This window comes from Aricia agestis, chromosome Z, assembly GCF_905147365.1.
Source record: "Aricia agestis chromosome Z, ilAriAges1.1, whole genome shotgun sequence".
NCBI classification, from domain to species: Eukaryota; Metazoa; Arthropoda; class Insecta; order Lepidoptera; family Lycaenidae; genus Aricia; species Aricia agestis.
Window position 1 is genome coordinate 4,317,014 of NC_056428.1, and position 23,537 is coordinate 4,340,550.

Sequence of the window (23,537 nt, forward strand, 5' to 3'; positions counted from 1 at the left end):
TTTTGAGATCTAGGTTAAAGTATGTAGTCAAGTTAGGGTCATATGAGCTCTTAATTTTATTGACATAATATATCAAGCGTTGTTTTGTTTACGTGTGTACGCAGAGCGCTACGCTGTACGCAGTATGCAGTGCGAATAATCTAATAATTTGATTTCTTTTATCGAAAATCGAAATGAGACCGAAGTGTAGTGCTATATCAGGGGTTCTCAGACTTTTTTTATCCACTGCCCCCGCTTTGAGAACAAAATATGTTTTAGCGCCCACATTGTTTCACCTACTTTCTTTTCCTAATTTAAATTAAGGGGCTTTTGCCACAAATTTGTCGGTATTATTAGCCTCCCCAGCCTCTACAAAACGCCGCCATTTTTTCTGAGTCCCACACTGCCCCCCTCTAGAGCTTCAGCGCCCACAAGGGGCGTTATCGCCCACATTGGGACGATGTACTATATGGACGTACTTCCTCTTCCGCTTCCTCATCCGCATCCTCTTCCTCAAAAAAATATCCTCTTCCTCATCCGCATCCCCTTAATTTGCGCGTGACAATTCCTCTTCCTCCTCCTCTTCCTCATAATCACTTCCTCAACGACCCTACCTCAAACACGTGGATTTAACATTATATACGTAAGTTTTGAACAACGTTTTTTGGGCTTTTCAATCGGTATTTTTGTAAGCTAAAAAGATAATTTATAAGTTTATTAACCCCTTATTCGTGCTATTTATGGCATTAGTGCTAAAAATGTCACATCAATAAAAAAAAAAGCTTTTTACGTGTGTTTACGGATTCTCATCACTTGAACTATAGTTAACTAGCTGTTGCCCGCGACTTCGTCCGCGTGGACTTCTGTTTATAGCGCGCGATGTCAACAAAATTGGTGTCAAAAGCTTTTATAAAAAAAACCCTGGTACCCCTTAAATCAATACAGCTGTGCAGTGTGCACACAATAAGTATTTCATTTTTTTATATTAAACGTTTGTTTTTGACAACGAATCGAAGATTTTCTGTTCTTTTATTAGAACTTTTGTCGTGTTGTCTCTATCGCGCTCTGCGGTGGGAGATTTGAAATTGGTTAGACAGCAATACATTTTCAAATACCTATTTTCAATTTCTCTCGCCCCTGGTGTATCCTCTTAAATGTAAGATGATACCACGTCTTATAGGAAGACTTTTGAGCAAGCGTCAGCGCGATGTAGAAGACGCACGGCGCCATCTATTATGAATTGTTGCAACTAACTTAATTTGAACAAATTTACGCATTTTCACCCCCTTACAACCCTTTCTTCTAGTAAAAAAGTAGCCTATGTCCTTTCTCAGGCTTTAGACTATCTGTATACAAAATTTCATTACAATCGGTTCGGTAGTTTTGGCGTTTGGCGTGAAAGCGAGACTGACAGACAGACAGACAGACAGAGATACTTTTGGCGTTTGGCGTGAAAGCGAGACTGACAGACAGACAGACAGACAGAGATACTTTCGCATTTATAATATTAGTATAGATTATGTGCACACTGCACAGCTGTTTTTGGGTATTTTGATTAATTAAGGGCCGCGCTACACCGGAATGGCAGCGGCGAGGCGAGCACTTTCAGCGCTGCCATTCCGGTGTAGCGCGGCCCTAAGAGGGGTACCACTTACCAGGGTTTTAAAAAGTTTTTTAAATTTGACACAAATTTTGTTGACACCGCGCGCTATAAACTAAAGTCCACGCGGACGAAGTCGCGGGCAACAGCTAGTTATGAATAAAAACAATATTATATAGTAAAGTAGGTATGATTAGTTCTGTTACAATAATTAAGTAAAAAATAAAACGCCATCTGTTTTCATATATTAGAATTAAAATGTTGATTGCATTGATATATTTTCTGGATGGAATATAGGCCAACACGGTACACTCGAACTCCTTTATTTTAGAGCGCCATCTGTTGTCAACTTGTCACATATATTAGAAATGCAGTAGGAGTTCTATAAGATAAGATAGATTGATTATTATTATACCAAGTGATTATATTATTAAACATAATATTCTAACGTATTAAAAACTATAAACAAAAACTACTAACTAATAAGTATGATTAGTTCTATGTTACAATAAAGTAAAAAATAAAACGCCATCTGTTGAATCGTATTAGAACTAAAATGTTCATTGCATCGATATATTTCTGGATTTTTTATAATATTATACACAAATTAATACATTTAAGATTTTTGAAATATTATTTTAATACACATCCAAGACCCAGGAACATTGAAAACTTTTTGTTCCGCCTGCGGGACTCGAACCCAGGACCCCCGGGATGAGCGCTGCCCACGCGCAATGCGAATTAATTTTCATCGATATTTTCATGGAAATAAGATATTTTCCCACATCAAAATGTAGCCTATGTCCTTTCTCAGACTCTAGAATAACTGTGTACAAAATTTCATTGCAATCGGTTCAGTAGTTTTGGCGTGAAAGCGAGACAGAGAGACAGACAGACAGACAGAGATACTTTCGCATTTATAATATTAGTATGGATAATATGGATAAGACGCCTCCGTGGTCTAGTGGTATAGAGCGCGGCTCTTGACTCGGAGGTCGTGGGTTCGATTCCCGCGTTGGAAACATGTTATTTCCAAGTTTGGTTAGGACAATGCAGGCTGATCACCTGATTGTCTGACAAGTAAGATGATCCATGCGTCGGATGGGCATGTAAAAAGTCGGTCCTGCGCCTGATCTCTCGCCGGTCGTGTCGGTCGTCCGTCCCACTGGGTTATGAGAGTAAAGGAATAGAGAGTGCTCTTGTGTACTGCGCACACACTTGGGCACTATAAAATTACTCCTGCGTAGCTGGCCTGGTTTCAATGAAACCGGCCACAGTCACCGAAACCGGTGTGGGAGCTATTATATTATAGTATGGATAGTATGGATTAGAAATGCAGTAGGAGTTCTATAAGATAAGATAAATTGATTATTATTATACCAAGTGATAATATTATTAAACATAATATTCTAACGTATTAAAAACTATAAACAAAAACATAATAACTAATAAGTATGATTAGTTCTATGTTACAATGAAGTAAAAAATAAAACGCCATCTGTTGAATCGTATTAGAACTAAAATGTTCATTGCATCGATATATTTCTGGATTTTTTATAATATTATACATAAAATATATTTAAGATTTTTGAAATTTTATTTTAATACACATCCAAGACCCAGGAACATTGAAAACTTTTTGCTCCGCCTGCGGGACTCGAACCCAGGACCCCCGGGATGAGCGCTGGCCACGCGCAATGCGAATTCATTTTCATCGATATTTTCATGGAAATAAGATATTTTCCCACATCAAAATGTAGCCTATGTCCTTTCTCAGACTCTAGAATAACTGTGTACAAAATTTCATTGCAATCGGTTCAGTACTTTTGGCGTGAAAGCGAGACAGACAGACAGAGATACTTTCGCATTTATAATATTAGTATGGATTGATATTATTAACTAATTGACTTTCTTTCCTGTATCATAATGTGCTTCGAAATAATCGACAAATAGAAATATTCAAGAAAATAAACGCACACTACTTGTATGAAAATAAGCACAAAATGGCCACGCGATGACGGGCTAAGACTACATCTATACTATAATACTTTATCTATGTCCCTGCCCTTACTCTTCACCTCACAAAGTTACAGAATAGATAATAGTCTAAAAGTCAAAAATTGCGAGACAAATTATTATACACTGGAATCACTCTGAGAAATGAACATGAATGCAGAACCTAAAGTACTAATGAGAGAAGTTTGCCGTTTACGAAAATTTCGATGCGCATTATCACTTTGGGGGTACTGTACAAAATGTGACCAGAATACATGCATCCTTTATGCATGTATTCGGTACACAATTTTGTGTAAATGGCCGTGTTCGTCGGCGTATTTTTTAGCGCATTCGCTGCAAAACCTAGTTATTGCGCATGTCCAAATCATAAACCTACGACAGTGCCCGTGTTCGTCGGCGTATTTTTGGACAAACCTTTTATTGCGCATGTCCAAAAGATGTCATGGCAACGCCATAACAAGTTGCTGGTCAAGTCGTAAACAACGTCTTAATTGCACGGACGTAAAAAAAGTACGGACGTAACCTTCTCTAATCACGAGTGAAGCCTAGTTATGGCCGCCCGTGTAGGACGTGTGCGTGATATGAGGGTTGCCATATAAATCATAAATTTGTAAAATTTCCCTACTTGTTTTTGTAAACTCAGACAAGTTAAATGTTATTTTTTATACTTAAACATATTTTTATGTTTTTTCGCTTCAGAAATGTAAGCGGTTGTTAAAGATGTCATAATGAAAATATTATTTTTATGACACTATAGATAGAAAAAAAACACATATTACGTACAGAGAAGTATATTATTTTCATAACATTATTAGTAATAATGATTATGTACAAACATTTACAATAATAAAATTAATACTAGCTATTTGACCGAGCTTTGCTCGGTATTCGATAAAACACGAATAAAATGACATTTTCTAAAAATAATTCCTAGCTAGACAAATTTATCGCCCCCGAAACCTATATAAGAAACCTGTATACGAAAAGATATAAGATACTTAAGTCCCGTAACCCGTTTCATCAAACAATCAAGTAATTTTAAATAAATAATGGCTTGTTAAATCAGTTAACGGCCTGTTAGAGCTATCGAGAGTTCTACCATGCGCTAACGTCAAATCAAATCACCTAACATGGTGTTAAATTTATTCCTGGTCTAGAGGTATTATCATTCCTACTAGGTCTCAATGACGCTCGGGTGACTACACCGATAGCACCTTCCCTCCCTTACTACTGAAGGAAATCTAAGACAACAATTTTATCTATGGACGCTTCACACCACGTCAGTCTGACCCCGTGCTAAGTACCTGAAGGACTTGTGTTACGGGTACCAGACAACGGAAATATATTTAATACTGTTATACTATACATATATTTAAGATTTTTATTATATGATACACATATTTAATACACACCCATGACCCAGGAACTTAGAAAAATTTTTGTTCCGTTGGCAGGATTCGAACCCGCGACCTCCGGCTTGAGCCACCGACAGCCCACCCACTGAGCCACAGAGGTCGTCAAACAACAATTATATCCACTTTTGTAAATTTAATAGGGGTGTAGACTATTTTTAGGAAATATATTTATTTTACAGATGTACCATTAAGGAAGTTGATTCCTATGCAATTGACAGACCAACGTTATTTGGTCGAATACTTATGTCAATTCAATGTTAATTGTGATCTGTCGGCTGGGTTTGACGTAACGCAACCAAACTACTTAGGTCCCCGATTTGCATAGGAATCAACTTCTCTGATAGTACATAAGTATTTTGTTACACCTAAAAATATGTATAAAAAATAAATACACTCTTATTTCAATTAAAAAAATCACTTATTAAATATAAAAAAATATTATAAAGTTATTAAGTAAAATATGTCCATTTTCGGTAATTCTATAATGCAAACTCAAAAAAACAATAATTTGTATTAGATTTCGTTTACTGTCTACACCCCTATTATTGTATTCCTGCCTAATTACTGGTCAATAGTATGCTAAATACTTACATGACACTAATAAAAGACAATAAAATTAATTATTTTTTATTTAAAAATAATTTAAAATTTTCCCCGGTTTGGGGAAAATTTCCCCACTTTGTTATGGACATTACTGACCTGTTGAAGTTGAATTAATATTTACATTATTTTATCAAAATACTTTAAAAATATGTTATCTTACCTATGAAATATTATTCCTTGATGTTTTTTGTGTAAGGTTGTATTGTTCTTGCACCATTTTACAACACAAGATGGCATATTTATTTTTATTTATGAATGACAAAGATGTGTCACCGCGATGCAGTCTAATTGCGTAATGGCGGTACGATCGGCTTATTACAGTGCGAGTGTTAGTGCAAGATGTGTACATATGATCGCCTGGGCTTATTAAGGGTGCTTCACTCATTTCTTAATGGCGATCCGTCCGTATTTTTTTTACGTCCGTGCTTAATTGTTTATACATATTATACATGATTAAAATAATAAAAGCTAAACATAAATACATAAGCCTAAATTGTCTAAAAGCCGCAAAAATAATTTATTTAACACTATGATAGTGTTTGATTATTTAATTTTGGAAAATATGGGTATGGATCACTTGGAAAAATTTAAAAATTTAACTGTTTTTTTATGAAATAAGAGGGCAAACGAGCAAACGGGTTACCTGATGGAAAGCAACTTCCGTCACCCATGGACACTCGTAGCATCAGAAGAGATGCAGGTGCGTTGCCGGCCTTTTAAGAGGGAATAGGGTAACAGGGGAGGGTAGGGATGGGAAGGGAAGGGAATAGGGGAAGGTAGGGAAGGGAATAGGGTAGGGGATTGGGCCTCCGGTAAACTCACTCACTCGGTGAAACACAGCGCAAGCGCCGTTTCACGCCGGTTTTCTGTGAGAGCGTGGTATTTCTCCGGTCAAGCCGGCCCATTCGTGCCGAAGCATGGCTCTCCCACTGGTTTGTTCATTGCAACGCCACCAACAAATTGCAATTGGGTTAAATGTCAAGTCGTAAACAGTTGTCGTTGCCATGGCATGACATGATTTGGACATGCGCAATATAACTAGGTTTTGCAGCGAATGCGCTAAAAATTACGCCGACGAACACGGCCAGTATATATTAAGTCTATGGCCGTGTTCGTCGGCGTATTTTTGGACAAACCTTTTATTGCGCATGTCCAAAAGATGTCATGGCAACGCCATAACAAGTTGCTGGTCAAGTCGTAAACAACGTCTTAATTGTTTATTCATGATTAAAATAATAAAAGCTAAACATAATTTATACATAAGCCAAAATTGTCTAACAGCCGCACAAATAATTTATTTAACACTATGATAGTGTTTGATTATTTTATTTTGGAAAATATGGATATGGATTACTTGGAAAATTTTAAAAATTTAATTTTTTTTTTATGAAATAAGAGGGCAAACGAGCAAACGGGTCACTGATGGAAAGCAACTTCCGTCACCCATGGACACTCGTAGCATCAGAAGAGATGCAGGTGCGTTGCCGGCCTTTTAAGAGGGAATAGGGTAACAGGGGAGGGTAGGGATGGGAAGGGAAGGGAATAGGGGAAGTTAGGGAAGGGAATAGGGTAGGGGATTGGGCCTCCGGTAAACTCACTCACTCGGTGAAACACAGCGCAAGCACTGTTTCACGCCGGTTTTCTGTGAGAGCGTAGTATTTCTCCGGTCGAGCCGGCCCATTCGTGCCGAAGCATGGCTCTCCCACTGGTTTGTTCATTGCAACGCCACCAACAAATTGCAATTGGGTTAAATGTCAAGTCGTAAACAGTTGTCGTTGCCATGGCATGACATGATTTGGACATGCGCAATAACTAGGTTTTGCAGCGAATGCGCTAAAACCCAATTGCAATTTGTTGCTGGCGTTGCAATGAACAAACCAGTGGGAGAGCCATGCTTCGGCACGAATGGGCCGGCTCGACCGGAGAAATACCTACCACGTTCTCACAGAAAACCGGCGTGAAACAGCGCTTGCGCTGTGTTTCACCGAGTGAGTGAGTTTACCGGAGGCCCAAACCCCTACCCTATTCCCTTCCCTACCCTCCCCTATTCCCTTCCTATCCCTACCCTCGCCTGTTAGGTACCCTATTCCCTCTTAAAAGGCCGGCAACGCAGCTGCATCTCTTCTGATGCTGCGAGTCCATCGGGGACGGAAGTTGCATTCCATTAGGTGACCCGTTTGCTCGTTTGACCTCTTATTTCATTAAAAAAAAACCAAGTGATCCATATCTATATTTTCCATAATAAAATAATCAAACACTTTAAATTATTTTAGACAATTTAGGCTTACTAGAGATCGCCCAATGGTCGAAATTCGACCTTACTTGCAACGACATTAGGACTACTACCTATCCCCTCACCAGTGGCATGCAAAATGGCAGATTTTGGCACATCTGTGGCTCCCTGGGGGGGGTTCCGCACAGTCCGAGGTACCTACACGACCAGCATACACTAAAACTGCAATTTATTGTTCCTTGGTCTTGCAGGAGCCCATAAAAGGATCTAAATCATTTTTTAATTAAATTTTCTACCTAGAAAATAGTACTTTTATGTTATATTTGACGGGTGTTTGACGGCAATAATGTTATACAGCTGGTATAATTACTGGGTACCAAAATGTTCAGTAGATTTTGGGTCATATTTTAATAATAAACCACTATGTAGCGAGCCAAGAGTATTTATTTATAACCTTATAGTACTACTTACAAAATAATATCACTCAAGTCATGACTCTCATACAAATATTTTATAAAATCAAAGATTTAAGTACAGAACAAAAATGGAGGCTGCCTTTCAAACAGCTTCAAGTAGGCTGTGTATTACATGATATCTTAAAGTAATTTCATACTCTAGGCGTTACAATACTACATAAACAATAAATTAAGGTTATTATCTGGGTGGTACAAGAGTATCAATATTGTAGGTTCAGTAAATAATATGTAGGAGTTACACAAAAAGATATCTGTTTTGTTCATGAAAAAACCTACTTTGATACTAATGCAATTTACAAAATAAGTACTAACTTTTATCCACAGAAGTTTGATTTTCTTATAATTATAATTAACAAACTACAAAATAAAATCCTCCAAATTACATGAATTAAAGGAAAACTGAGTAGAAACATGAAAAGAAAACTTGCAAAAATGCTAAAATTTTCATAAATGAGTGTAAGATTAGTATGGATAAGCCCTTTTTCATCCAGTACTTGGATGCATTGTGCAAGCGTTTGACCATCGCAGACAAAAAAGAAAATTTTATCTCTAGGATAGCGTACTTTTAAACTACCCCCTAAAAATAAAAAAAATAAAAAAAATAAAAAAAAAAAAACTCTGCGGCTATTATACTCTGAAGAAAGTTTGACCCGCTTGCGAAACTCCGGTGTTCTTGATCCGCAAATATCTAACACCAGGAAATTATCAGAGTGATGCAGCGATTGCTAGACCACGGACAGTTCACTGCACCGACGCACGCTCAAGGCCGAGGAGGTAGAACTCCCTTGGCAGTGAAGATGGAAGTTAAACGATATTCGCGTTCTTCGAGGAAGACCCCAGGAGGAGCACCAACGACGCGCCACGGCGCTTCTGCGTTAGTCAGTACATCGTGGTCAGTGGTGCGGAAATTATTAAATACGGCAGGCATGCATCCATACCACTACCAACCAGTGCGCTTGCACTGGTAATTCAAGCGTTCATAAAGTGAAAAAATACAATTGTAATAAAATAGGTAAATTAATAAAAGTGGAAAAACTGCATGAAAAGTGTATATTATTACTGTGACAACATTTTGAACACTTTAAACATAAGTATGTGAATTAGAACGAGAAAAAGGACTCCATTATTATTTAGGTATGTAGGTGAGGTTGCAATCGTTGTACATAAAGTTGATTCCAATTTTTTAAATACGCCTGAATGAAGAAAGTTGTAAAATAAAACTCGTCATTCTTCACACAAATCAACATTCTTTATTTTGACGGTCGGTCCTAAGCCCGTGTAAGTATGAAGGAAAAATTGGGATCAAGTAAGTTAGATTTTTTCTTCGTCACGTCACCGGCACGGCGCCGCCGGGCGGCTCCGGGCCACCGCTGCACTGTCCGCACGCAATGCACTATACAGCTGATGTTAGCAATTCGTGCGTTTTGCGTACTACTTATAAGCGTAATGCAATCCACGTTTTTTAGTAGTTTAGCGGATAAGTCCGGGGCTTCTACTTTAACGTATGTCGATTTATTGTACTGGTGAAAAAATAATCCTGTATATTTCCTATACAGTGTGTAACAAAAATAATTAGTGATAATACTTTAGGGTGTGTACGTGTTCCTTGTAGAGAGTTCACTGTGAAAGTAGCAGCGCTGAAAGACGAAATTCTTTTTCACTTTTGTATGGGCAAGGGAATGAGCATCACAAGTTTCCCCATCCAAAAGTGAAAAAAAATTTTGATCTTTCAGCGCTTCTACTTTCACAGTGAACTCCAACAACAAAATGATTCGGCTATTCCATGTTATGCGAACATTCTACTAGCGGCCATTAAAACTCAGAGGAGGCGTCTGTGAGGCCCCCCGATACGGGATGTCACCTGTCTGTGACAAAACCCTATTCGGGGCTCTAATCGGACGGTACTAGTTTTCGTCATTATTTAGAAATTAAAGAATGTTTTATTAGTGTTAGAGTTTAGTTAAACGAAACTACGTTAAATTATCATTACAGTAAAGTAATATGAACTGCATAAATATGTTATTTAATGCTTTAAAAGCCAAAATCAAGTGCGAGTAAGGGCCATGCACGGGTTAGATTGCCGTTTCAACTCTTTTTTTTTTTTTACTTCTATTTGTTAAACACACACTTCATTCTAATAAAAACTGAAAGATTACTTACATAATATGCACTTCCCAGTTCTTCTCAGCAAATAACTCTGTTTTATAACTTTTTAAAACTCTTTTAAACTGCGCTGTCCTTACTCGTCGCGGCCGTTTTTTGAAGTGAGATTTCGCATTCCGTCCTTGTCTACCGAGAACTCAAATGACGCTTGCTAGCTGTCTTGTTCTACTTAGACGCGTTTTAATAGGATAGACAAAGACAAAAGAAGTTTTATCGCTGTGTTTGCACATTAAACATGTGAGGGTACCCATCGCCCCGGAAAGGGATTGCGCACAGTATCGAAATTTTGAAGTGCGCCCCCTAGCGGGATTCGCCACTGGTGAGGGGATATATTTTGTAAAAAATATTGACTTCATCATAGTTTTTTCAATTCTTGTCTCTGGGACTCAGCTGATCTCAGACTGGCCGTTTAAGCATTGTCTAATAGTATCTAAAATTAAATAAAAAAAAACAATGATCCATTTTCAATTTGTCAACTTGTTGTCAACCATAGACATAATATACATATACTGTCGTAGCATTATAGGTTTATGTTGTCAACAGACTTCAACCATAAATTAAAGAGTATAATTCATATGTATAGGCTTGTCACTCAAAAATCTGTCATTTTTCCTAGTAGTAGTGTCGTAGTGTGTGTAACGTTTTATTTGTTAAAAATATATACGATAAAAGCATAATTTTAAAATAATATTAGCTCGATGCACTCCTTCACCATATAAACTATAACTGTGCGAAATTTCATGCACCTACGTTTCCTCATTTTTCGTAAAAAGGGTTACAAAGTTTTTCTCTCACGTATACAGGGTGTAACGAAAACAAGTGATAATACTTTAGGGTGTGTACGTGTTCCTTGTAGAGAGTTCACTGTGAAAGTAGCAGCGCTGAAAGACCAAAATTTTTTTTCACTTTTGTATGGGGAAACTCGTGACGCTCGGGCCCTTGCCCATACAAAAGTGAAAAAAAATGTTCGTCTTTCAGAGCTGCTACTTTCACAGTGAACTCTCTACAAGGAACATGTACACACCCTAGAGTATTATCACTAGTTTTTGTTACACACTGTATATAGATGTATTTATGTTTAGCTTTTAAGAATAAGAATAAGAATAAGAATACATTTATTTTGTCAACACACAACATACACAAAACAGAAGAAAAAATAATAATAAAGAGAAAAGCCCTAAGCTACATTTGTATATATTATGTGATGTCAAAATTGGCCCCAGCTCAGCTATACGCAGCAAGCAAGCCCGCTGCACTGGTATTCTGCAAGGGCCAAAGAGTGACTCCACCACATAATAGAATTTATTATTTTAATCATGTATAAACAATTAATACGTTGTTTACGACTTGGCCAGCAACTTGTTATGGCGTTGCCATGACATCTTTCGGACATGCGCAATAAAAGGTTTGTCCAAAAATACGCCGACGAACACGGCCTATAAGTGACAATTAATGTCAACGGCTTTATTTCGTAAGTGGTTTCGTTGCTATTGTCATATTTTAGTGTGCGAAAAGTAACCAAATTCAAAATGGTTGAAGTATGGGAGTTATGTTTCCTTAGTTTTTAGAGTTCCGTGACCAAAGGGTAAAAACGGGACCCTATTACTAAGGGCCAACACTAGAACACGGGCGGATGCGGGCGCGGGCGCACGCGTCGGAAGACCGCCGCGGGCGAGCGGGCACCCGTCGCGTGCGCCAATCTCATTTAGCGCTGCTATAACAGTTGTCTTATGTAGACTACCATGGATTATTTACTAATTTATTATCTGCCAAAAATACGTCAACGGAAACAACGTCAATTGCGAAAAGCGTACGCCCGCGCCGTGTGCCCGCCCGTCCGTCGAGACCCGAGATTGTTCAGTGTTAGTAGTTAGTTAGTTAGTTAGTCGGGCGTCGCCCGCGTCCGCGCTGAGTCGCACGCGCCTGCGCTGCCCAATGCCCATACTATTTTTCACTATACACAGTACACACGCGAGCGTGCACCCGCGTGAGTTTTAGGGTTGGCCCTAAGACTTCGTTGTCTGTCTGTCTGTATGTCGCCAGGCTGTAGCTCAAGAACCGCTATAGCGAGACTTCTGAAATTTTTACAGATTTTGTATATCTGTTGCCGCTATACCTAACAATAAATACTTATTAAAAACAAAATAATATTATATATCTAGGGGGGGCTCCCATACAACACACGTGATTTTTTTGGACTTTTTTGCTCAATATCAATAATGGCAACAGGTAGGCACTTAAAAATTTCACAAAGACCTTAAATATATTATGTGGCCGCTGCGGCCTAGCCGCCTGGCCTTAAGAGGATTCCACACCGCCGTTTTTCCATACAAACGCTGTCCCCTGTTTCCTTCCTGGATAATGCCGGTAGAGTTATGATTTTTTTCCTGAATATCTATGGCCACTATCAACAACTTTTTAGCAACTTGACAATTTTTTAGCATGTCCCTATGTTTTCTTTTTTTTCATAATTTAATTATTAAAAAAGATAAGAACGTCCAAAAACCCAAAAAAATGGCCAGATTTTCCTCTGTGTTCAAACACCCAGAAAACAAAACTGGCTAGAATATACAAAAAAAATAAAACATAGGAACACAGCTCAAGCTTTGCTTTAATTTTTAATGAAAAAGTTACTTAAATTGGTTAAGTTTTGGAGAAGGAATCAGCGGACAACGAATCGAAGATTTTCTGTTCTTTTATTAGAACTTTTATCGTGTTGTCTCTATCGCGCTCTGCGGTGGGAGACTTGAGATTGGTGAGACAGCAATACATTTTCAAATACCTATTTTCAATTTCTCTTGCCCCTGGTGTATCCTCTTAAGTAATTATGTTCCACTCTGAGTGCAGTTAGTTAGATAAAACCTTAAACAATTTATAACAAGACGATGACGCCCGCAGTTCCGATGCGCCAATATTCGTTTATCGCAATGTTTATCGAGCGAGAACCTTACATTTTTCCAGGGTAAAAAGTTAAAGTGTCTATCATATAAATAACAAAAAAAAACATTAAAGTACCTAAGTAATAAAAAAATGTTTGAATTAAAATCCGTGATCTATTCTATATATCTATTTAATTATTTACAAATTGTTCTCATGTAAGTACAGACAAAATGGAATGTCATTTTATTGCTGCAAGACATGGAATTGAACTGCGGGGCTAAAATGGTAACATTTAGCAATTCCTTTCAATCAATTCAGCAAATGAATTGTGAAAACTGTCAAACTGACAAAAGTCAAATCCGTACGAATTACTAGACATGAATTGCCAGCAGAGTTGCATTTTGCGATTTAAAAAAAATGAATCATAATATTATGATTCATATAATTCTCCAATGCGACCATTTTAGCCCCACTGAGCAACTCTACAAACAGATAACTAAGGAGCGTCAAAATATTATGTTCTTTTTCCTGAATTCGTAAAAGATTACAAAAGTTTGTCGTTTTATAGCATACTTAGTCAACTATGACTTATTGGTACTGAACAACAAAATATCGTCCTTCGGGAATTGTCGTCCAAATACTACAATCTCTGAGGGACATTAGAAAATTTAAGTGAACTCAGTACATTCTCATATCTATAAATATTCTGTAGTAAAAAAACATTACCCTTTCTTTTGGCTTCGCCTTAATCGGGTATTAACCTGTTTGGTGTTCATTTATTTCAGCAAAAAATCTGCTATTTTGGTACAAAGGAGTGTGACTAGGCACTATTTTGGCTGATCAAACTGAAATCAAACGATAACGAACAACCAAATTAGGTAATATTAATAATGTTAGGTTCATTTTTTTTTAAATAAAAAGTATTGTTATTTCCCAATTTAACACTGAATTCATTAAATGTTATCTAATTAGCCATTTGTCGCATTAAAGTACATTATCAAACAGGCCATTCCAAACTGTAAAATACAATTTTTCAAAAAGAAAGTCAACATTTTCAATTTTGTAAACTGTGATAGGTTTATTACGTTGCCTTGTATAGGTACAAAATATAATATAACAAACAATAATAAATAAGAACTAGCCACATTTAAATAATTTCTATGCAAATACACTTCCATATTAGAGACGAAAACTGTAGTTATTGCTTTTATCATGGTACATATTTTTAATCTAAATGTAGATAATTATATTAATATGGATGTGCAAAAAATGCTTTATACGCGGGAAATATTTTTAAATGTCTACAATGCAGGGTTGCCAGATGCAATTTTACGACTTCCCCCAAACTGATTTTTATATTTCCCCAAAATGATTTTTTTTACGTTTTCAAAAAAAAATCCCCAATCGCTTTGTTACAGAAAAAAAAACGAATATAAAATTGAAACTACTTTTATTCGATTTAGTAGTTTCAATCACTCGACAGTTAAATAGATACACAACACATGGTCGCTCGCTCGACCAAAGAGACAATTTTTTAAGGGGGTGACGACGTGCGTACGAAGTACGCGGACTATGGCTCGACGATCTTAGGAGTTAGGCTGGTATAAATAGTCAATACTTAAGATGCGACCCGGACTCAAGACTCGGTTCGGCTCTGTGATTGGTCCAAATTTTGACAGCCAACCAATCACAGAGCCTAAACCGTGTCTTGAGACCGAGATGCATCTTGAGTACCGACTATTTATACCAGCCTTAATCGCCTGTGTCAGCAAAGAGCCGCGAGCCGCGAGCCTGGGGGCATGGTAATCCAGTGTGAGCGATTCTCGTGTGTCACCAACGCGAGCCGAGTAAGTTCGCGAACTTAAAACCCGCGTAATTTAAGTTCGTACGTCTGTCAGGCCTTTTACGCACTCGACCAAACAAACCAAAACAAACAAACAACAAATTTGCCAGGATGTTAATCGAATGAAAAGGACGTTGGTTTCATTTGTTTGTTATGGTTTTTAGAAGTGCTAACCCCCAAAAAATCCCCATAGTGTATTTATTTTCCCCAAACATTTCCCCAAAGATACTGTTTCCCCAAATTTTCACCTAGAGTCAAAATTTTCCCCAGAATTGCGAAAAAAACCCCCAATCTGGCAACCCTGCAGTACAATGCTACTTAATTCATAGAGTAATTTTCTTTCTGGTTACAATTTTTAAGTTATTTTTTTATTTTTTATTACATAATTTATTATGCACAGACTTCACAGGTAGTCCACCTTAAATGATTAGCAAATCCTATTGAATATTTTTAAAACAAGTCAAGGCATACAAATAATCAAGAAAGACTAGATTAATGAAATAATTATTTTTTGCCATCATTCAACATAAATAATTACTTACATTTCAAATAATCCACCATACTCAAGTTGTGTATGGTGTCTTACATAACTTTACGGAAAGTTGGCTATTATTTACTTCACAGTGAATTAAGAGTGAGAAAAATATACTTAGTTTTTTGTCATACCCCAGTTTAATTCCTGTATAATTTGAGATAATGATTTAAAATCACCAGCAATCCTAGCATGGCCACAGTGGAAATGTTAAAGTATAGAAACACTGCGGATATAAACTGAAGATACCCTTCCGATCTTTACAGCGGCTAACCGCAACCGACAAAAATTCAAATAAAATGCCACTTTATGACATAGACTATAGTCTATGTCATAAAGTGACATATTATTTGAATTTTTGTAAATATACACTAATAAGCCACTTATAAGTACCTAATTTTATTACATAATTATTAATTATAATGAGAATCGAGTACAGAGTACTCTCCTTAAGTATTGAACATGTCTCACCAGTCATGTTGTATTATGTATATGCAAAAAAATGCCACTTTATGACATAGTCTATGACCTATGTCATAAAGTGCCATTTTATTTGAATATTTGTCGGTCGCGGTTAGCCGCGATAAAGATAGGAACGGTACCTTCAGTTTATCTCCGCTGTGTTTCTATACTTTGGCATTTCTACTGTGGCCATGCCAGGACTGCTGGTTACCATTTTAACTGTGTTACATAGATGGAACTGGGTATGGAATAGCTCTAAAAATGATTCAACAGAATTTGCAACTTAAATGCCATAGTAATGTCAAATTCCTAAATCAAAATTACAACTAATAATAACCCACTGTTACTACATATCTACTGGTCTAATATTTAAACAGCCTATCTATAATTATAATCTTTGTATTATTATAATCTGCAAACATAAATTACAATTATTTTTTTTTTTAATATTTACTTGATTAAATGACAAAGTTAATCCATATTACTGTACCAAGCAGTGACAAATTTTGTGCAAGACAGATGATTGTTTTATTAAGTTATTATATAATATATTACCTTAAGTCTCCTTTATTATACAGTAAATTCATTTTGTGGATACATATAATTATGTGTATATCTGGATTATCTGGAATTCATATTTCATAAGGATATTGTTAGCAATTATAATTATGCACGCACAAACTTTGTACTAAATACTATTTACTGGTATATGAAATTTCATACAACACTACATATTGAACACTGAGCAATCTATTAATTTGGGGTCAAATGGGATCGATAAGTATGGTAACAATGAGTTATTATTATTATTTTATTAATAGACTAAGACCGGTGCTTATTACGAGAGACACTCTGTACTACGCGGCGACCCCAGTACTCTTCGAGATTGAATGGTCTAAAGTTGGCAAGCTGATGCGGAGCCAGCACTTCCTGATAGTATTTCGCGTCTTCACTACCTCGGTCTAGTTCGCGGGTCACCTGGAATATTATAAAGGTATCTTATGAAATGATTTAAAGAAAGAAATGAGTAAATAAATTTTCCTTGGAGTAAACAATACTATTTTACATATTTCTTCATCTTAATACTATAATAATACACTGCTCATCTCTAATTGCTACATTTAAGTCATACTTTTCTTTACAAAGTCTTAAAAAATGTCTGTTAAGGAAAAATGTCAATACCACAGTAATTAGGAATGCTAGAAAAATTGATTAAAATTACCTTATTCCAAGATTCAAATATATAATTAATGAGATCATCATGTTGGTTATTATTATTATTTGTGTTGGTGGCAGGCATTTGTGCAGGGGGACTCAGTCGAGAGCCATTGTGATTGCCGTTGTGTCTTTTGTTACCCATGTGAGGCAGAGACCGAGGCCCGTTGTTGACATAATTAGATCTGAAATTGTTTTAATGCCAATTAAAATAACTTAAACGTTGGGAACACCTTCTATGAGTTTAAGGTGATTGACCTAACTCTGACTGACATGTCACATGAAAATACTATCCCGTCCCTACATTTTAATTTACTTTATGATTGCGTTATAACTTATGAAACTTCTACTAAATTACTTTAACTATTTCCGAAATCATCTACGCAATGCGGATGACTGCTTAGTTATAAAATTTCGATAAAACACGATATATTTTTTGTAAATCAAACGAGACTTTAATAATCTGTTTTGGTTTTTTGCTTTTGTTTTTGATTCCGTATTTTCGATTTTATTGTTAGATAAAACAAAAACAATAATAGGACCACGTAGATAATGTGAAAGTTTTGTAACCATACGTGACAGACAAAGAAATCTTACCTAATATTATTTCTGTCCATATTTGTTAAAGAGATGTTTCGTCAAAAAGCGCACTCCTAATAATAAATAAATACTACTTTTAAATATAATTGTAGCAATTATTCTAAACAATAACAAAACAAGAAATACAGATTTTATGAATTATCAAAAAGAATGATAGACACACAGGACGCCACACATTGACAACTGACAGTTAGTTTTTTTAACTTCCAACTTTGGTTGAAACCATAAACCTATAATGATATATTAAGTCTATGGTTGAAACCACTTTTATACAACTGACGCTGTTTTAAATCATAAAAAAATTACCCGCAACTCGCAAGTCGTAACTGGCTGAGTGTATTATTTTATAAGTAGGTAAAAACCTACGAATAATAAAAACTAGTAAAAACGAAAAGATATTTAATTCACCAAAGATAATATTATGTTAGTGACGTGTGACGAGTAACGACTGACGACTGACGAGTTTTGACGACTGAGAGAGACCTAGCGACTAAATTAGCATTAGCATAAATTAGCATTATCTAAAATGTCCAAAAAACATATGGCGATTGTGCATACAAAATAGCACACAGGTACCTACCTACATATTGTGCAGATTGTTTGGCACCAAAAGATGGCACAGGGGCTTATAATAATACAATATAGTATATAGGTACAGGCAAAGCAGGGGCTTTCTAGCTGTTTCTTGGCCTTTGGCCTCAACAAACATGCAGTACCCTGCACCTGTAGATTTCGATGTGAACCGACAAGAGTGTGAAGTGTGTCACGTGACCGTAAACACACTTCACACTCGGTGTTGCCGGCCGGAAACACCGAGTGTGAACCAATCAGTGAGGCCCATTCACTGCAGGACTGCCGTGAATGGGCCTTTTAACATGACATTCCGATTCCGAGTTTTGCCGGGAATGTGTGTGTGTGTGTAAAAGAGTGATGTTGTGTTTTTGTATTATTTTCCTAAAGTTGTATTATCTGCGGGGCTAAAATGGTCACATTTAGCAATTCCTCTCAATCAATTCAGCAAATGAATTGTCAAAACTGTCAAACAACTGTCAAAAATGCAGAAATGAATTGCAAGTAGAAATGAATCATATTATGATTCATATCATGATTCTTTAAAGCGACCATGTGTAATATTGGTAGGATATTGACCATTAGATAGGTATTCCCTCCAAAACTCCGTCGAAAGTTTCAGTAAAACGTCTACCACTTTACTGAATTAACCGACTTGACTTCTTGACTGTATTGACTTTTACTGACTTTAGTCCTAGACTTTGGACCTTTTTTTTTTTTTTTTTTTTTTTTTTTTTTTTTTTTTTTTTTTTTTTTTGACGATATAGAAAAATTAAGCTGAAAATTGTATATTAAAATATTGTTTTCCCGCCATATTATAGTATATTATGGCGGGAAAACAATATTTTAATATACAATTTTCTCATTTTAAAACTCACTTTCGAGAGTTTCGACTTTCGAGTATATTAAATATACTTGAAAGTGAGTCGAAACTGGCCATGGTTATAAAGGTAGCTGAAGCACTTCATAATAAGAAAAAGAAAAAACACATTACAATGACAATTTGTGTATTTTGACTTTTGACAGTTGTGAGTTATGTATAGTGCGCAGTGTTGCCATATATACAGATTTCTCCGTATTTATACAGATTTTTGGTGAGTAATACAGATAAGTACTGGATACAGATATTTATACAGAATTACAGAATTTTGTAAATATGATTAATTTTGTAAAAGTTCAACAACGAAACAGACTAAATCGGGCACCATTGAAGGTCTTTTGCATACAAAGTAACTGATTGGTGCAAAAACATGCTATAATCTAGATGTTGATGAGCACTTGCTGTCGAAATTTAATAAAAAAAATTAATGAAAATAATATTTCTATCTTATTGCCATGTTCTTTTTATTATGTTAAGGGCCTGTTTCACCACTTCCTGATAAGTTCCGGATACTTAACTTTCTCGACATGTCAGTATGGAGAATCTGTCAAAAAAGTTGTGGATAGCCTATCCGCCTGTACGTTAATCAGGAAGTAGTGAAACAGGCCCTTAGTGTGTTTAATTTTTTTTCTATTGGATTTTAAAATTTTATAAATAAAAAGTTACCAATTTATGTACGAGTATATTTTTATTTATTATACGAGTATCACCTTATCACGTCAATACATATTCCTTTTTTTTTTCATAAAAAAAAGCGTGGATAATGATTAAGAGGTATTTTTTTGTTGACTTAATACAGATTTTATACAGAAAATTGAGACAATATGACATACAGATTTTATACAGATTTTAGCAGTTCTTACTACAGATAAAAGATTGAAACCATCTGGCAACACTGATAGTGCGTATCGTACAGCGTTGCCATTTGGCAACTTTGGTTGCCATTTTGGCAACATTTGACCCTTCGTGGCAACCAAATGGCAACCGAGCTCAAATGGCAACTTTTTGGCAACTTTTCGACTTGTCGCGCGATCATCGGTAAAAAAATATCGAATAAATAGCTAGTAGAGATAAAAGTAATTAAGTATGTAAACAAAAATGGAAGAAACTTTGTGCAGAGCAGATAATTAATACGTAGTGTTTTAAATAAATTCTTCGTGTGTGACTGTGTGCAGTGTGCACTGTGTAGTGCGATGCAAAGGAATTTTTTTCGTGGTTTTCTAATACTTTTGTTTTTAAATCTATTGGTAAGTCCTCTTTATTGTATTAATCGAAGAAGCTACCTATAGACCTATTTGAAAAACCAATTTTACTGATTGAAGACTCAACAAGTGTGTTGTAAAATGGAGTCTAAATTAATTTTTTATTTTAATTTTTATCTTTTTATTTAAATATTTTATAATAAGTACTTTTATTTTCAGGAAAACATGATTTTAAATTTATGAGGAAAAAAAATTATGGAATCAATTATTTATCAACCAAAAGGATTAACATTTTTTGAAAACATGTTTTTTTTTCGATTTAAATTTTTATCAACCAACATGCAGAGCAATAAAACAGTACTCAATAACGTTTTTTTTACAGGTTTTTTTTCTGATGGCAACATTTGGTTTCAGATGGCAACATTTGAACCTACAAATGGCAACACTGGTATCGTATTTTAATTCCGAAATCCGAATTCGTATTTGTAGGTATTTTGTAATTTTGGTTTGACGCGATAAATATCTGCAATAACAAAGAATGAGTTTTTTTCCCGAAATCTAAATAAATATTTTAAAAATCATAAAAAGTATTAGAAAGAAGCATAACGTGGGCTACATTTTATACTGGATCAGTTTCCATTGTTACTCCTTATCACAGATAAGGATTATACAATGAACGACGTTGCTTCTTCACACGATGGCAATGGAGCAGTGGCTGTGGAGGAACCTAAGTCAGCTGGAAGCAGCCAGGGCACTGTCGACGCGGAAGTGTTTTTCTCGAGGTCGACGGCAGACGCAGCCGCGCGAAACCAACTCGAGGAAAAAATACGACGAAAGTTAAAATTTTTCTTCATGAATCCCATAGAAAAATGGCAAGCTAAACGTAAGCTACCTTACAAATTTGCAGTGCAGCTCATCAAAATTGTGCTGGTGACCTTACAGCTTTGTTTATTTGCACACAACAGGTACAATCACGTGGACTACACTTGGGACAATCGAATCAGCTTTTCCCATCTGTTCCTACTCGGTTGGGACTCGACTCGGGAAATAAACGCGTATCCACCAGGAGCAGGTCCTTTGGCTATATACAAAGCTGATGAATTCTACAACACATTGGATTACGCATATGAAGGCTACTCTAATTTATCAAATGCTATAGGTCCATACTCGTACAACGACGAAAACAATAATAAACCTGACCCTGTATTCTGTCAATTCAATTACAAGAAGGGGATCATAAATGGTTTCAATGAAAGTTATGAATTCAATTCGGAGGTAATCGAAACATGTGTAAATTTTACCAGGAATGAGGGTGAACTATTCAATTCTCGAAAGTATATTGCAAATGCTGGCCTTAATGTAAGTTTCGCCTCAATGGTCCGAGCGGAGTTGAGGTTTTCAATAAAGACAATAAACTTTAGAGCAGCAGGACCGATAACTCCTCCGGACTGCTACAGATTTGATGTGAAACTAATATTTGATAATGAAGACCACGATGGACAAATGTCATTAATTTTGGATGCTGAACCCACCAAACTAGTATGTAAAGGAGCTCAGGATTACATCACCGATAACGAAATAGATCAAGTCCTGAGGAGTATATTGAATATCCTAGTTATCCTTATATGTTCTGTGTCACTTGTGCTGTGCAGTCGAGCAATTTATAGAGCTCAACTATTAAAAGAGCTTACGGTGAAATTCTTTCAAGAAGTAAGGAACAAAAGCTTGAGCCTTGATGGTAGATTAGAATTTCTAAATGCCTGGTACATAATGATAATAATTAATGATATTTTGATCATTATGGGTTCGGCAATCAAAGAGCAAATAGAACGTAATCAATTTACCAATGACCAATGGAATGTCTGTTCATTATTCTTAGGTACTGGAAACTTATTGGTTTGGTTTGGAGTACTTAGATATCTTGGTTTCTTCAAAACCTACAATGTTGTTATTCTCACTCTGAAAAAGGCAGCTCCGAAAATATTCAGATTTTGTTGTTGTGCCCTAATAATTTATGCTGGCTTTACTTTCTGCGGTTGGTTGATATTGGGACCTTACCATATGAAGTTCAGATCTTTAGCAACCACATCTGAATGTTTATTTTCATTGATAAATGGAGATGATATGTTTGCGACATTCTCAATAATGTCAAAGAAATCTCCAATGCTGTGGTATTTCAGTCGTGTGTACTTATACTCCTTCATAAGCTTGTATATTTATGTTGTACTCAGTTTATTTATATCTGTAATAATGGATGCTTATGATACAATCAAACAATACTACCAGGATGGCTTTCCTAAGAGTGATCTACAGGAGTTCATTGGTGAGGCGAGTTTTGAGGCTGTTTCTTCTGGTCTGTACAGAACAAACAGCTCAACATCACTTAATGCCGTTATGAATTCCTTATGCTGCTATAATTTTACAAGAAGTCATTATTCTAAAATAGGAGAGGACCAATCTAATGTAAATTTAATGTAAATTGAAATTTGTAAATATGTGCAAGTCACAGAACCTTAACTAAGTTACCAAAAATTTTTTAAATATATCTATTTTATGCTATTTACACACATATTTTCACAAAATGATATGTAAGTACTCTTTTAAACTTTAAAATTTACTTTTTTAAGCCTTTTCTTTCTGTTTTACTCTTTTTTAGTTTAAATACTATATATTTAGTATTATAACCAACTAACATTATTTAAATAGATCTGTACATAGGTAAATATTAAGGAGCCGGGAGAGAGTAATAATAATTTATGAATGTACTTATATAAAAGAAAATATTGTAAATAATTAAAATTATAAACAAGTTAATGACAGCTGTTGAATTGATCATAATAAGCTAATAAATATACTGATTGATATAAA

At 35.8% G+C, this 23,537-nt stretch overlaps 2 protein-coding genes across 2 annotated transcripts; one reads left to right on the forward strand and one right to left on the reverse strand.

The window, feature by feature from the left end:
- Positions 1–16,300: 16,300 nt before the first annotated feature.
- On the reverse strand, positions 16,301–18,194 carry LOC121738388. The gene is made up of 3 exons (XM_042130400.1): positions 18,015–18,194; positions 17,425–17,602; positions 16,301–17,180 (listed from the first exon to the last, which is right to left on the reverse strand). Exons 1-3 carry the CDS (start codon positions 18,032–18,034, stop codon positions 17,025–17,027), a joined length of 354 nt encoding a protein of 117 aa, XP_041986334.1. The 5' UTR covers positions 18,035–18,194; the 3' UTR covers positions 16,301–17,024.
- Positions 18,195–21,137: 2,943 nt separating this feature from the next.
- LOC121738383 (mucolipin-3-like) lies at positions 21,138–23,537 on the forward strand. The gene has a single exon (XM_042130391.1). The coding sequence runs from the start codon at positions 21,342–21,344 to the stop codon at positions 23,145–23,147; it is 1,806 nt and encodes a 601-aa protein (XP_041986325.1). The 5' UTR covers positions 21,138–21,341; the 3' UTR covers positions 23,148–23,537.